The sequence below is a fragment of the Mesoplodon mirus genome (assembly GCF_964341445.2).
Source record: "Mesoplodon mirus genome assembly, chromosome: 2".
NCBI lineage: Eukaryota > Metazoa > Chordata > Mammalia > Artiodactyla > Ziphiidae > Mesoplodon > Mesoplodon mirus.
The window spans coordinates 218,443,278-218,460,779 of NC_138977.1; the positions used below are offsets into that span (position 1 = coordinate 218,443,278).

Genomic DNA, 17,502 nt, shown 5'->3' on the forward strand with positions numbered 1-17,502 from the left:
ATTTTTAGGTACTTTATGACTTTTTCATTCCTACTGTAAATTCTATTTAATAACATTAAAAAAGTTTAAAGCCATTACTGCTTGTGGCTGCTGCATGAAAATGTAATTAACATTTGGATATTGATTTTGTTCCAGCAACCTTGATAAACTCATAAGTCTTCTAATTTGCCGTGTAGATATTTTGGATTTTCATAGATAATCTGATCATACAACATTAATCTGTTAATAGATGAGTCATATTAATTGATTTCCTAACATTAACAAATCTGCATTCCTGAGATAAATCCAATTTGGTCATCATTGATCATCATCATCGCATACACACACACACAGACACACACAGAGTGTTTTTTAATCATTGGTACAGAAGTGAAGATGGACACTCATCCTGAGGGCTAATTGACTGTGGTAGAATACTGAGTGTCATTATCATTTATGAGGCATCATGAATGTACTGTAAGCAAAACCATATATTCTATATTAAAACAAAGTTCTAATAAACCAGGTATCAACATAACAAGGCCAAGGACGTCTGTACAAGATTTATTTCATTAACCATGATGTTTTAGAGTGATGGTACGCACCCTAATACAGAAGGAGTGATTCAAAATCCATCAAGAGTTAAAGGTCAGAGCCAAAGTCAGTGGCTTTGAATCCCCGGTCAATAAGAGTTTCATCCACCATTTTGTTTTTCTTGGATTAATAAAAGTGTTGACGTACAGAACACCCTGTTCTAAGCTCCACTATGCTTTCCGACAAACGAGGACCACCAGGGACTAGACTTCATTGCTTCATCCTTGCTCTGGCTATGCTGGTGGGTGGCAAAAGCCTCTTGTCTGCATTTGGCCTCCCGTTTATTCTTAAGCATTCCTGTCTCCAGCCACAGCTCCCCACATCACGTCTGAATTGCACGGCTGTAATATTGACAAACAGGACTCATGAGAGCAATTCGATTGCCATCTGTTTAACAAAACATACCTTCTAAGAGAATATCCAGTCTTACTGCATTTAGTACATAGTCACAACATTGCAATGACATGTGAGAATCAATACAAAATATTTATTTTTTTTCCAAACCACAGAATTCACCCCAGAGCCACACCATAAATTCCCCAGAATTGTAAGCCATTAACATTGCATTTCTAAACAATGCACTCCAACCAGAAATGAAGATAATTTCCAATCAGCAGGGGTACAATATATACTAGGGTCCTAGAAGAATGTACCTCTGACTAGCATGTTCTTTAATTCTCCCACAGCCACTCCACCAACGTAAGTAGTAACAGTATATGTACTTGTGCCACTTGGCTCTGCAAAGAGGTTCAGAATAGGGTCTTGGCCAGTGGAGGTGGCAAAGTGTCAATGACTTAGTTAATAAACAGTGGGGACAGAAGAGGAATCATTTCCTTTGGAGAGAACAAGGGTCCTTTCATATATCCTGGTGGCCAGAAACGGGCAAATTTCAACAAGGTAATGAAAATAACAGGAAAGCCATTTCTCCACAAACTCCTATGACCTCTATTTTAACTTCTGATAAACATGAACTTCAACTTATGCAATCTTATTGAAAACAGTAACAAAAAGGTCCTTATAAACCTCTTCTAGGTGTCAGTCAAGGGATTCATACTCCAATCTTAAATTTTCAAGTCTCCTTAAGAGGCCTAAACCTGGGTTAAAGTAAACATTATACTCCGAAGCTCAAAGAGACACCATAAAAAAAGAAAAAAAGAAAAAAAAGAAAAAGAAACCCAAAACATCAAAACAATGATTAGATAGCTCATGTAGAGGTTCTGTTTTGCTTTTTAATTGTAAAGTTTTTTTAAATATCTCAGATTAGTGTATATTCATAAAGCAATGTTATCTAATAATAGCTGCTTTATTACACAATTGAATTTTAGCTCAAGGGCAATGCCTCTTGCATAATAATCATGGAAATAATAAACTGCAATAAAACAGAAGAAACATAGAAGAAAACAGAGCTAGTCTCAATGAGAAGATGACAAAATCTGGAAGGGTTACCCTGGGAGATTAAACAGGCTTATTTAAATACTATGATACAAGTGCTCCTGTTCACTTTTTAACTCCAGAAACCAATCGTGTTTGTCAGATCACCATTACCTTTGCTAGTACATGTGCACAGACCACCACTATGAAATTCTCCTTTTGTGCCGAAAAACTTTCAAATCCCTTGTTCGGGCAGTACAGAATATTGCGAGGTGATGCATGTGCAAACTCTTCCTGAGGAATTCTTTATGTGTGCAAATTTGCAACCTGACAGAAAGCATGGCATGTAGCACGGGGAGTGACAGCTTTATGGGGCTGTAGTGCTGGAGATGCACGTGCGGTGTTAACAACCACAGGGCATCCAGTCTTCCGCAATCTCACTTACTCACAAATTGGCTTTCATCCCATGCCCCAAAGAAAGGGAGGGGAACCTCCTCAAACTTGCAAAAGGGACAGGAAAAAAAAAGTAACTTTCCCCCAAAATTTAATAATGTACAACTCATGCACCCAGGTTTTTGTTTCTTCTCACTAACTCTACCTAAGAACTAGTAGATTAAGAATCACAACACCAGGTTTTGCTCTCTGCCCCACAGAAAACAAAGCAGTTGGGTTAGGGTGCAGCTGTGACAACAGAGGATATGAGATGACACTGTTACTGAAGCTTAACGCCAACCTTTAAAATAAGCATCGTCTCTCAAAACGACGATCACCTACTGATGTTACGTGTCATCATTCCAAGGTGAGTGAATTGGCTTTCTTTGGAGGATCTGGTTTCAGGCTGCACACACACACTAGTCAGCATGGCCAAACCAACTGCATGTGTTGACTCATGAGACAATCAACCTGCTTTACAATTTTCTGCCTTTGATGATTTGGACCCCATAAAAAGCCAGTGTTTAACTGGAGTGCAGAAACTATATACTGTACTGGCAAGAAGAATACAAGTAAACACAAGAAGAAAATACTTTTAGGCAAACAGTGCTTAGTCAATACAAAATGAAGGCAAATCTTATTCCCCTCATGTTGCAAACTAAGACTTTTGCTAAGAATCCCAATTAAATAAGCAAGGTCAACAATTACTTAAAGGAATAGTTTCTTCATACTGCAATGTACCTCAAGGGGCCAAAATGAGTAAGAAGCAGATCGAATGCACTGGGAGAATGTGTATATTCTTTCTACAGTGCCTTCCAATCACAGCTTTGTGCCACTAAGCCCTCACCCACAGCGAGCTGCAGCCACTGTGCAAAAATGTACAGAGCAACTTCTGCAAACTTTACTCTGCCCACTTTGTTAACACATACGTAATAATAAAAAGAAGACAATATAAAATATTTCTCCATTAACTTACTAATGCAAAAAGCATCCAAAGATTTTAATGCCTATCCACATCCTAATACAATGCTTTTAGAGGGAAAGTTCCGTTGTTGGCCAAAGGATACTCCCTTCCCAGAAAAAGCATTTGGGTATATTACTAGGATACTGGAGAATTCACCCACATTTAAAGAAACATTCCAATTTCACTCCTTTCAGAAATATTATTAAAACCGCTCAAGAGTTCAGTTGCAGGTGTTATTTGTAAGCCTGCAGCAAGCATTCCATTGAATAAAGTAAAATTTGGACTTCTTGATAAAACTGAATTCTTCCTTGATATCAGAATGTTACTGGTGTAGCACGTCAAACTGTACAGGGCGCAGTGAGAGCCTGTATATACTCTTACAGTAATTCAGTGTTTCTCAATATAACCCAAGATGCTCACAGAGTGAAATGAGCCCAATTCAAAGTCCTCCTCAAAATCCACCAACCCTGGTTGATAAGTACTTAAAAAAATAAATCTGATGACCTTACTTTTACTTCTCTGAATACTCATGTTACAAACAGAGGACTTCTTCTATTAAATGACTGAATTGCTCCTAACACTTCAAACTCGCCCCCCAGCCTGCTCCCCCGAAAAAGGACCAAGTGAATTGGCAGAGACAAGTCTACGAACAACCTGCAAATCAGAAGCGTGATGGTCGGTACCCCTGATGTGTCTTCTTTTTTTGCCCCTAGTCCTCTGGAGAGGTAAATATTAGTCTAACATAGCTGACACAGCCAAAGAGAGTCAAGCACATGCTCAATTTAGATTGAAGCACAACTGAGAAGAAAAAGGTTTCTCCCGTCGCATCTTTCTATTTTACTTTGCCTTCAAAAACAGCTTAGACTAAGTTTCAGAGTCTGTTACAAGGAACTAAGTAGTACTGTGGGTGTATGGGAGCAGGAAATACGCGTGGCCACAGCCAGAAGGGGGCCTTAAAACAGCAGTGCTACGTTTTCTCTATTATACTCGAATATGATGTTTTAAAAGATGCAGGCTGCAAACTTTTTTTAAGTACTTATCTCACCCATAAAAGTGAAATCGATCAGGAATCCCACACCATTGACTATGTTTGAATTTAATTACCGTATCTGCTTCCTAGAGCATCACAGGAATCAGCTTTTACCACTGGGTAATTCTCAACAATACTACAAAGGGAGCTTCAGTGCTAAAGTACCGGCCAGCCCTAAACTAGCGTAATACCAACACTCCAGCAGTCGGTGAGAGCACGTTAAGTGACGGAGGGAATGGAAATGGCTGACGAGAGTTGGTCCCCAACATGAACACAAACAAGCCACGGTGAGGCAGGAGGAAATCTGACCAACGTGCAACATGTTTCTATTTTCCCACTTAATTTAGCATCCTGCTATGAAGTCACACCTGACATCTTGGCAAGTTAGTCTGTGATACCATCAACTTTTTCAGGAAGCATTGGTGAGTTTGACAACATGGTCACAGAGCTGCAAAGTGCACAAAGCTCAAGGCACAGAGTAGAAAAGAGTTATGAACTGATGGTGCGGGCGGGGGTGGGGGGGGAGAAGTTATATTGGAAGCAGAGTTAGCATCTTCCTGTAAGAAGACTTACTAATGCTAAACAAAGACCAACTCTTTTAAAGGGGTTTGTTTTGGTTAGGGGTGAAAAATACTGTATTGTAATGATCTGCTTGATTTTAAAGCAAAAGATATCTTGCTGTATGAAACCAATATGCCAAAGTGCCAAGTCCGCAAATGAACAAAACAAGTGCTTTAAAAAAAAATAAAAAAAGATTCTTCTGCTCTTATATTTTTGGAGGAAGCTGCTGACTTTGGCTGCTGGATCTCACTTAGCAATGGTCACTCTTCATGACGCTTGTTCCTCACGGAATCTGTAGATAAAGTCATTAGAAGATTGTCCCATTTCAAAATCATCCCCAAGTCTAGCAGCAACTGTTTTGTTTTTGTTTGTTAGTTTTTTGTTTTTTTAAAATTACAAACCAAAGTAAGAACTCCAACATCCTTTTCCAAGAACAGCTTGGTGACAGAGCTCCTGAGTGTCTGCAGGACCCCGCTGCGCTCTGGATACAGTCTCTGCAGCTCCAGTGTGTCCTCTTTTCAGGAAGGAAAGTACATTCAATACATTCACTATCTGTACCCTCTGGAACTTGCACATGCTGATGAGCTGTCTGAAAAAAACATCGGAAGAGTTAAAGTATCAACAGCAGACAGCATTTGATAATGGTAGGAATCTGTTTATTTGACACATATTTCTCACCCCTCTCCCAATCCCCCAAAAGGAGATCAGAGAAAACCTCAAACCCATGTGGTTTTGAATGAAGTGAAAGGGGACCAAATCATCAGGAGCTGAGTCTGGGCCCTTATCTCATTCTAGTGGAGACTAAAGAACTGGCAGCCTCTTGACAACTGCCTGAAAACTGCCACCAGCAACTGGGCTTCAGAGCTGCCACAGCTTACAGAACAGTCTGACCCTGACTGCACACAGTGCCCTTGGAGACCACCATCAAGAACACTGGATATCTTTATAGCCAGTGGCTGCCTTACATCACAAAACCATCAAGGATGGTAAGGAACATCATTACTTACTATAAGCCAACTCATCCCCAGCTCTCTTCCGGGACTGGTCACCTCTGGGGATTAAAAAAAAGAAGAGGGAGTCAACAGAACTGACTGACAGCTTCACACAACAAAGTAGGAGAAATGAATTGGCAAACTTGACAATGGACGTAGAGCAGCTATTTCAATTCTAACAAAACCTATTTTAAAACAGACATGAAACTTAAACAGTAGCTGTGTCATTCATAAGCTGAATATTCTTAGCTAAAAGGTGCTATCTTTTAAATACAGAAAGCGATTGAATAAAGGAAGGACTGTCTATAAAGATGGTTTACCCTGGGTCCTAGAAATTGATTGACTAAAACCTCTCTGAAGACAAATCTGGGCTCTACTATCGACATCCCTGGTGACCCGCATATAACAGGGCAAATTTCAAATATGGAATAGAAAAATTCAAAATCTTCTGCTAAAAGCCATATTATGGGACCAGAAACTGCTTAAAGCTTTTGAAAAATCTCAGAATCTTAATGGACATGAATACCCTTCTCGCAGATAGAAGAACGTGAACCTTTACATAGAATAACCAGCTCATCTTAAACACCCACAGAATTTCTAGTTCCACTTTAGAGATAATAAAATAGAGGTCTGATTAAGTCCTATGCTATCTGTAAATCCTATTTTTGTTTCTCAGACAAATGACTAAAATGCTTAAGTAATGAGTCATAATAACCAATCCACTATCTTTTTCTTTCCCGGTCTCTTAGCAACATCCACACAGTTGACCTCTTCCTTCCTGAAACACTCCGAGCTCTGCCCAACACTCTGTCCTTGGCCACTTTTTCTTCACCACGTAAAATTCTCCTTCATCTAGGACAGCAGTCACACCAGTCCTGTGACTTGAAATACGATCCATATGCCAATGGCTCCCAGATTCCTATCTCCAGTTCTGATTTCCTCCTGACACTTTGGACTTGTAGGTCCAACTGCGTCACAGCCACTGTCACTTGGATGACTTCCATCTACTGCAAATTTACCATGGCCAGAATGCACTCCATCCCCACTCTGTCCTCAGACTTCTTCAATAAATCACACCACCACCCGTCCAATTACTCAGGCCAAAATCCTTGCTCACCCTTGATTCCTCTCTGTCCCTCACTCTGGAGCATTCTGTCCCAGCACATAATCCAAAACCAACCACTCCTCAGCCCCATGACTACAATCCCAATCCAAACCACTATCATCTCTCCCCTACACCACTGCAAGAGTCTTAGTATTAGTCCAGACAAGAGCCAGAGCAATCTTATGTAAAAGCATACATAAGATTATATTTCATGCCTCTGATTAAAGCCCTTCAGTGGCTTTCCATCACAGTTAAAGAAAATCAATTCAAATTCATTTTCCCAGGGCTTCCCTGGTGGCGCAGTGGTTAAGAATCCACCTGCCAATGCAGGGGACACGGGTTCGAGCCCTGGTTCGGGAAGATCTCCCATGCCGCGGAGCAGCTAAGCCTGTGAGCCACAACTACTGAAGCCCGCGTACCTAGAGCCCGTGTTCCACAACAAGAGAAGCCACTGCAATGAGAAGCCCGCGCACCTCAACGAAGAGTAGCCCCCGCTCGCCGCAACTAGAGAAAGCCCATGCGCAGCAACGAAGACCCAATGCAGCCAAAAATAAATAAATAAATAAATTTATATATATAAAAAAAATCATTTTCCCAGTCCTGTGAGATATGGCTCCCGCCTACCTCTCCAAGCTCATTTTCTACCCCTGTTCATTATACTTCAGCCACTCTGGCTCTCTTTCTGTCCCTTGGACGTGTGAGCACTTCTGCACTTAACTACTTTCTCTGCCTGCAACACTCTTCCCCTGAGTTAGCCACATGGCTATCTCCTTACCGTTTAGCTGGAATTCTCCTCCTCAGGGGCATTACATCACCAAGCTAGCTGGAACAGCCCCTCATGCATGCCTTGGTCACTCACTCTCTATCCCATAATCTGTTCCATTTTCTGCCTAGCACTTATTATTACTTGAAATAATCTGTTTACATGTTTGTTACTTATCTCCCAACAGCAGAGCATAAGCTCCATAAAAACAGGAACTCTGCCTGTCTTGTTCACCCAATACCTAGAGCAGCGTCTAGCACATAGTAGAAAATACAAAATATTTGCTGAATTAATAAGTGAATAATTCATAAATAGCCTCTATAGATGGATTAAAATGCAGCCCAAGTAATTATTTCATGCTTTTGTGTAATCCTCCAGATTACCAAAGTTTCCCACTTTCTTTCTCTGGTTACACTCAAGACCAGGACAGAAACCTCTTGCTGAGCTGGGTGAGGAGTCTTAAGGACCGGCAGGAAGAGAACACACCAAAGGGTCTCTGCAGGGTTCTTCTCTAGGCTGAGCATCTGGAGGAAAACTTAGCACAAACGAGCTTCAGACAGCCTGAAGAGCCCTAAACAGATCCGCCTTAATACCGCTTTTAAACACCTCTATTGTTAACACAGTATCTGGCCAAAGCCCGCTGAGAGTCTTACACTAGTATCATCACAGTAGCATTCACCAAGTATTCTGAAACAAGTAAGTTAATGCTGAGCAAAAAGGAAGATACAGGATGGATCTTGTATCTGGAACCTCAACTTCTACAGACAGCCTTCATTCCCACCCCCCAAAATTTTTTTAAAAAATGGAACATGCAAAAATAACAGGAGAAAGATGCAGATGTGAAAACAACAGGAGGCACAAAGCGTGTAAATGTGGTGTATGCAGGCGAGAGGCTGCCAGAGATATTACCTAATAATGCCACAAGTCTAGAAAGCTATAAGCTGCCCTCAAAACCAGACCCCTGCCACTAAATGAAAAAGCCCCAATCCTGGAGTGACCCTCTCAGCTAAGAGACCAATAATACTCCTAACAAGGTTCTATTTTGTTCCAGAAATCCAGGTAACAATCACTCAGCAAGAACATTTTACTTGCCTTTAAAAGCTATTTGGTATGCCCTCTGAAGAGGCCCATAGGCTGCTTGGAATGAGGATGCTCCATCTGAGGGCCTGCATTCCAGAAGTTCCCAAATGAGCTTATATTCCATAATGTAATCGTTGACAACCACCACCAACCTGCCCTTCCCCCAATAAGCAATTCAATTATGCAGGTAATACATAAGAAGAAAATATTGCTCTTAGCTTGTATGTTACTTCTAGCTTTGAAATAACTCCACGCTATATTTCCATGAACCTAAAGATGTTTCACCTAAACTCCAGCCCAAACGAGAATCTGTCCATTAACTGCAAAAGAGGATATATTTGACAATATTCACATATTATTTCAAAACATTTCAAAGACTTTCTCTGTGCCATCCACAGTAAAGCTGTGTGCTGCCTACTCCCTACCTCACAGAAATGGAACACAGCCTTAAATAAAAAAAGAGTTTGCAAAGCTGAACAGGAATCATGTGATTGGCTAGACACAAACCATAAAATGACTGCTCCTATCAGGACAGCCAGTAACAGGATTTTTGTTAGATAGCTTAGACTATATTTTTGCATCAGTGGACATCATTTCTTCCAAAACAATCCTAGCCAAATAATGGTCAAAGGCAGCATCAAGTTTGGCAGGGCAGAATACGGAAGGTCCATACGCAAGCGCTGGAAGCACAGGCAAACTGTCTTCAGCTGCTAAGTATATGGTGCGGGCACACCCTTTCTGGCCAGTCTGAGCCAGTCCAGCATGAGTCCAGAATGTCAGGTAAAGCGGGGCCTACTCTGTGCAAAGCACCCATCAGAATAAGTCACGAGGCAGCCTTTAATCCTCATAGTAAGTGTATAATAATTTGTTAGCTTAATTCTAGAAATGGCTCAATTCAGTTTGTAAAATAAAACATTTTAATTTTATCAAGTTTTGGAATACTAGCATTTAAATTTCATATGAAAGAATTCCATTAAGAGAAACAAAAATTCATATTTACACCAGAAATCCAAGGCAATTCCCTGAATATGACCAACTTGGTCTTGTCAGAACAGTGCTAGGCTAATCCTTCAAAGGCAATGTTAAATGAGACTATTTATGGAGTCAGTCATCCCAAGCAACTACACACCAAACAGTCCTGCACCCTGTTCTCTTATTCCAGTTCCAAAATTAGGATTACAAAAATATCTCTGGATATGTTTAAATAGTTCCACACACTCTTCTGGAAGGTGAATTCAAGGTGTTCAGAGAAATCTACAAGAGCTATCTTCCTACACTGCTTCACAGAAATAAAAGTTTTCAGAAGGCTGTTTATTTGTTAAAGGTATCAGTAAGCTCATCTCTAAAATTAAAAGCAAACATTCAAAATAAAACATGAAAAAAAGCATAAAAGACTTCAAAATTATGGTGAGCCTAGGAAAAAACATAGGAGGTATACTCAGTTTATTCTGCATTTATTTAAAAACATTTAAGGAAAAACTTTTAATCATAATTCAAAATACATAAGCCATACAGAAAAAAAAAACGGATAAAGTTAGCTACATAAAGTAAAAAAACTTCTGCATGATTTCAAATAAAACAAAAAACCACCATAAGCAAAGTCAAAAGAAACTGAGAAAAATAACTCTTATCTTGGGCAAACCATCAATCTCCTCACTATAGAAAGAGCTCCTAGAAACCAGGAAAAGAAGACTAACAATCAAATAGAAAAATGAGAAAACCAGAAACAGTTTACAGGAAAATACAAACATATGAAAATATGCTCAGTCTCACTCATATAATAAGAGAAATGCAAACGAAACCAACTCTGACTAACTATTTTTCACCCGCCAGATTGGCAAAAATTCAAAGTGTAACAACATACTCTATAGGCAAGGCCATGAAGAACAGGCACTTTTAAGCTTTGCTAGTGGATATGCAAAATAGCACAATCCCCTATGGGGGGGCAATTTGGAAATTTAATCAAAATTACCGCTGCATTTACTCTTGACCCTGCAATCTAACTCAAGGGAGTTATTCTCCAAACATACTGACAACAGGTACAAAGTTATACACGCAGCGCCCTCTGTAACAGCAGAAGACTGGAAATAATTCAGGTTGCCATCTACGGGGGACAGGTTAAATAAGGTATAGTACATCTACACAATGGAATGTGTAAGAAAGGAATAAAAATAAGAATATATACTGTGTTCGATTATATCTGTATATAAAATAAGCACTGGAGGGAATCATAAGACACTGATAAAAACAGTTGCCTAAAGGCTGGGAGCAGACAAGGAGACAGGTAGGAATAAAACTTCTCAGTATGTACTTTTTATACCTTTTTAAAAAAACCCTGTAAATAAATATATCAGCTCTTCAAAAATGAACGAGTAAAATTACTACAGCATTAAATGGCCTCATTCGGTGTATGAAAGTAATTGTTAGAAATATTACAATTGATGTCAGGAGACCCCTGACCACCGGACATCGGGGAGAGAAGTCAGCTGTTTACATGCAGAATCTCCCACTGGCCTTTCCTTGCCATAGGAAAGGCAGGGTTAGCAGGCCTGTCTACACAGCTTCCCTGTGACGGCTGACTGAGCCTTTCCAGTGTGAGCTGCCAGTGATGGGGGTAATGACCCATGGATTGCTCAGTGCCCCCTCTACCACATGAATAAAGATGCCACCAGGACAAAAAGGGAATAAGTGCCAATCCATGGGCCAACAGAGAACAAATTATCTGCTTTCTTTCCTAACCTGTGCTGAAATTAGAAACTCAGGAACAGTGATCTTGATCAAGGCTGGTATTCTGAGAATGAGCATGGCCTCAGAGTCTATGAAAGACAGTGTCCATCCTCTGCCCCAGCCAGATAAGCGAGTCAATACCCAACCTACTCCTTGTGGTCACAACTATGCCTCAGTTAGGAACCCGGGTGTTTTCCTTTCTACAACTTTCTTCCTTTAATGCGAGGGATTCAAATAAGAGAAGATACGTAAAAGTGCTAAGTAGAGGGCCAGGATTATGAAAATATAAAGTACTACTTATTCCAAAAAAGATATTAAAAAAACAAAAATAAACAAAAAAAAGTACTACTGTACCCTTTAATGATTTGGTGACAGAACAGGGTGCTTTCCCATAGGGAATCACAAAATTTTTACATAATTTTGGTTGAAAATACGCACTTTGAAAGATTTTCTGGGATAAAGCCATGATACTGAATTGCAAATTTTAGAAAAATTAGCAAAGTGTTTATAGCAAAATCAAGGTAGGCTGGACTTCCCTGGTGGCACAGTGGTTAAGAATCCGCCTGCCAATGAAGGGGACATGGGTTCGATCCTTGGTCCGGGAAGATCCCATATACCGTGGAGCAACTAAGCCCATGTGCCACAACTACTGAGCCCATGTGCTGCAACTACTGAAGCCTGCGAGCCTAGAGCCCGTGCTCTGCAACAAGAGAAGCCACTGCAATGAGAAGCCTGCACTCTGCAACAAAGAGTAGCCCCTGCTTGCTACAACTAGAGAAAGCCTGCACGCGGCAACGAAGACCCAACGCAGCCAAAAATAAAAAGTAAACAGGAGAAAATTAAAAAAAAAAAAAATCGAGGGAGGCAAATATTGTGGACACATATAAGTGATAACCTACTTTTTAAGAAGAAACAACTAGAATTTAGGGGAACAATGGAAATATGAAAAACAGAATCTGAAGGCTCTTTACCAGTTTAGTTACAATATCATTTGTTAGTTTAGTCATAAAATCATTTGCTAGTTTAATCATAAATGTACATTATAACTGATCATAAAATTTCTACAAGGTTTTTCCAAATATTCAAAACTAGTATAAGCGGATCAAAGTTGGAAGAGGCTGTCCAGTCTAACTGCCCACCCAATGAGAAATCCCTTCTTCAAACTCCACTTAAGTGAAGAGCAGCTCCCATAAGATCAAAACCCAGCTTCAGCACTTCCACAGAAGGGAGCTTACCACCTCTCCCAGCAACACCACCTTGACTCTCCCACAGCGTCTCCCATTCTAAGAATGCTGGCATCCCTCCCCCGCCAAGCCAAAGGAAATGGACATACTTTGTCACAGAAGGAAAAGAAAACTTGCCTTGTAAAACCATTCTGTATAAGTTCTCTTTGAAGTTTCTGATCTTGAGCAGCATATTCAGAAAGTTCAGACTCCACTGCACGAGGGAGAATGTTTGGAATAAATTTAGAAAATAGAGTCGGAGCCATCTGAACCCACTCTGTGAGGGAAGGAAAAGATTCATTAAGGAGATCGTATAGACAAATTAAATTAAGTAGAAAAGGGAAAGTTTTCTTCCCAAAGAACAAAATTATGTATTAAACCAAACTTAAAATGGGGAAAAAAACTAGTGCAACCCCTTCTGATAAAGAGGTTAAGTTTCCTTTCTAAATAGAATTTACAGAAAGTGGATATTTTTATATTTTTCATGATTTAACAACATTAACAAAAATCCCTAGAGAATTTTTGAAGGAACCTTATCAAAAATTCTAAATATGGAAGAAAACATGAATGAAATAACCAAAGAATTCTGAGAAGGAGGGGACTTGGAGGGAAGGGATTTGGTGGAAATACTTAGCCCTATAAAGCATTAATTAAAACAATACACTGGCCTAAGAATAGAATAGTACCATGTGGTAATAAGCAGACATATAAAAAAAGTACCACAAAAATGCGGAGGGAGATGGGAGAGATAACTGGTAAGTACTTTTCAAATATAAACCTACTTTGACTCACATTAAATTACAGCAAATTAAACATATATAACAGTGAAAGAAAACAGAATTAAATGGTTATCAAATTATTAAGGAAAAGATAAAAATCAACAGAATAATCTACAGAAAAATAAACATTTATTCATCAAAATAAAAAGACAAAGAGAAGTCTAAGGAAAATATCTGCAGCAGACATGACAAAGATAAATTAGTATCTTTATTATAAAGCGTTTTAACAGATCAGATACTCTTCCCCTACTCAGTGAACACTAAATATAAATACTGCCCATCTCTACGCCCTTTTGGATTCTTTTAATCGAGCCCTTTCAAGTTTTATCTTTTGGAAAACATCTTGGCTGTATGTGTCTGTGTGTGTGTGTATATACATATACATATACATACATATAAACCCATAAAATGTCAATGCTCTATTTAATCCAGCATGCTCATTTTAAAAACTGTAATCTAAGGAAATAATTCTAAATCTGAAAAAAACACATTTAATGCTATGTAATGCTGGGTCATTAGCAAGTTAAAAAAAAATGCCCAAAAGAATAGCTAAATTAGAGATGGGGAAAAAACAAAAAACAAACCGACACCACAAACACCACCAAGGCCAATCCACTCACCCTTTGTACAAACTCATGTCAAAATGTTCCCAATAGTGTCCCTCCTTCAAGCTCAGTTCAAATATGGCTTTAGAAAGAGTCTCAACGCAGTGCCCTGGGGAACCACTAAGCCATCAGTCAGAGCTGGCAAGGAGTCGAACCAGTCTGACATTTTATGGAACACCAGGCAATCATTAAAATAAAGATAAAGAAACAATGAAAAGTGTATGTACTAAATGAAGACGTGCAGAATGGGATGATGGGAACTATTCCTAGACTGAGCTTCTAAAGACTAGGTAGAAACACATCTAAATAATAGATGTTATCAGAATCTCCAAGGATTACGGCCCAGGAATCTACAGTTTAACAAACTTTTTTTGGGTGATTCAGATGCATTCATTATATAAAAATCAGCACTTAAGAACTACTGCAATGAAAGAAATTTTACATTTAAAATTCAACTTTTAAAATATTTTAACCTTAATCTGTCAGATGAATAAATCTGCTTTAACAAACTAGGAACACAATGGGTACGGACAAGACAAGTAAGTGTCAAAATATGTTTAACAGTATCTCAGAAAATAGCTAGGACAGCAAAAGGTTAGCCTGTGATAAAATTCACCTTTTCAAAAGGACAGTTCTCAAATACAGAATTCTCCTCACAAGTAGTATGAAACCTATTACAAGAGCTCAAACCTGGATAAAAATAGCATTTAGATAAAGAAGTATCTATAAGTTTTTCTACCCTTAATGACTAGTTTTATTCTGCAATTTTGTTACTTATGATAAAAGCCAGAGCTGATAAAGCTGCCCACTCGGGAGGGAGAATTTAGAAATCTGTCACACTGTATTTGGATGTCTTCCAAAAGAAAAAGAAAAAAATCATTCATAACCCAGCACTAAAAGAAAAACTCGAGCTATTTTCATCACACTTAGTAAAATGAAATTCAAAATTCTAAGAAACTGGAAAAAGAAATATATCAGTTTATTGGACACATGCAGTATTTTTGCTACTTTATATAAATAATTACTTTATAGGAATAAATTGTCTAAAAATTATGAAGAATAGAGCAAGAACTGATCCAAATTTAAGTAACATTACATTTGACTACTCTAGAAGTCATTAACTGCTGAAAGTAGCCTGAGAAAGACAGTACTTCCGGTATCACAGTCTACCTCTAGTATCAGTTTTAAATTGGTTTCCATTTTAGCAAGCTAAATTCTGATATATCTTTTAAATTAAGTAAGTAAACTATTCAGACATCAATTAATTAAAATGAAATAACCACTGGACCCAACTGAATAGTAGTAACAACAGTTAATATTAGCATGCTCATTACATTATCAGGTACTATGTTAAGCTCTTTAGATCCGTTTTATTTCATTCAATCCTCAAATGACAAAAGAATTTCATAAAAAGATAACTGCTGTCAAAGAAGCAAACCTTAAGTTTCTACACTGAAAAACGATTTTCTACCCTGAACTTCTGCAATCTCTCTCCTATGGACTTTTTTTTTTTTTTTTTTTTTTTGCGGTATGCGGGCCTCTTACTTCCGTGGCCTCTCCCGTTGCGGAGCACAGGCTCCGGACGTGCAGGCTCAGCGGCCATGTCTCACGGGCCCAGCCGCTCCACGGCATGTGGGATCCTCCCGGACCGGGGCACGAACCCTTGTCCCCTGCATCGGCGGGTGGACTCTCAACCACTGCGCCACCAGGGAAGCCCCTCCTATGGACATTTTTTAATTGGCTAGACAACTATGATAAGTTTGAGGCTCTGGGTTAAAAACAGAAAGATACATACAAAAGCATCTTGAGAGTCCTTTAAATTCAAAATGTTTTTTTTTTTTTTAAATTTATTTATTTATTTTTGGCTGCGTTGGGCCTTCACTGCTGTGTGCAGGCTTTTCTCTAGTTGTGTCGAGCGGGGCTACTCTTCATTGCAGTGCGCGGGCTTCTCATTGCAGTGGCTTCTCTTGTTGTGGAGCACAGGCTCTAGGTGCGTGGGCTTCAGTAGTTGTGGCATGAGGGCTCAGTAGTTGTGGCTCGCAGGCTCTAGAACGCAGGCTCAGTAGTTGTGGCACAAGGGCCCAGTTGCTCTGTGGCATGTGGAATCTTCCCGGACCAGGGCTCGAACCCCGTGTCCCCTGCATTGGCAGGCGGATTCCCAACCATTGCGCCACCAGGGAAGTCCCACAATGTTTTTATTATAAGACAGATACATTAAGATAATTTACAAACCATGCCTTTGAATACAGTGATCTTTGATTTTTGGTTCTGCTATTCTATCTTTCTCCTCAAACTATCCTTATGAAATGACTGTAACTTTACCAACACTTCTAGATTCCTTGTAAGTTATATAATAGGCTTAACAAGATGGAGCTGTGAATGTGTATGCCCGTGCATATTTGTAATATGGGGTAGAAGTGAAGAAGAACCTCACAACAAAAAAAGAGATTAATGCCAGACATAAGATTCGACTTTATCTAAAGTGTCTCCTACAAACTATTTCTTGTATTCCCCAAACTAGTTGGTTTTCACTAGAACAGAAAGATTTCCAAGTGAGGTCCTGAGTTTACATTTCACAATGATGAGTATCTACTCAATTTTTTTGCTATAACAAATTCAAATACCATTAGACCTCAGAAAACACAAAGAAACCCTATCCTCTCTCAGATAGGGCTGGAAGTGCCATAAACAAACAAACAAGTCCAACCCCTAAAGAAATGATGAATGTTTACCTGGTCTGAGGGTGTACAGGCCTTTCACAATATTTGCCATAGTTGAAGGTGTGACCTGAAATGGTGTTGACTGGGCTTCTAAAAGTAAAGCTGAAATAGAGAGAAAATGGGTTATAAAAATGATACAACACTTTATTGATTGTCAAGGTTTCACTTTCTATCACTATTTCTCCCAAAGACTGAAGGGTAAACAAGGGCAAGAAAAGAACAGCCCAAGAGGGCAAACCAAATATTTGTACACTAAAGATTTTTTTTTTTTAATCCAGCGCAGTAGAGCTCAATCTAACAAGTAGATGTGTGCATATCTGTTGAAACACGAACGGAAATGATTCAATTGATGGAGGTTCTGAAAATAAGTAAAGCTTTCTAAAAGCAACAGTATTCATGGTACTTAGTGAGTGAGCTATAAATACTTCCCATTAAGTTCACGATTCAAAAGATTTACATTTGGGGAATGAAATATTCTCTAACTCCCTCAATCATTTCCCTTTCCCCCAAATCACCCATATATGAGGCTCTTGGAATTTTTCTGAAAGACATGTTATTAGTAATTCTAGTAACTGAG

General features: G+C 39.2%; 1 protein-coding gene across 2 annotated transcripts in view; it reads right to left on the bottom strand.

The window, feature by feature from the left end:
* Positions 1 to 1,040: 1,040 nt before the first annotated feature.
* CACUL1 (CDK2 associated cullin domain 1) overlaps positions 1,041 to 17,502 on the bottom strand; it is a 66,582-nt gene continuing 50,120 nt past the window's right edge. The window contains exons 6-9 of one of the 2 annotated variants that reach the window (XM_082604396.1): positions 16,938 to 17,027; positions 12,960 to 13,098; positions 5,939 to 5,982; positions 5,388 to 5,520 (exon numbers count right to left, since the gene is read on the bottom strand). In XM_082604396.1, the coding sequence (XP_082460522.1) occupies positions 5,480 to 5,520; positions 5,939 to 5,982; positions 12,960 to 13,098; positions 16,938 to 17,027 (314 nt within the window). In that variant the 3' untranslated portion in view covers positions 5,388 to 5,479. Of the gene's footprint in view, positions 5,521 to 5,938; positions 5,983 to 12,959; positions 13,099 to 16,937; positions 17,028 to 17,502 lie in introns of both variants that reach the window. The other variant, XM_082604395.1, reaches the window with a different exon arrangement.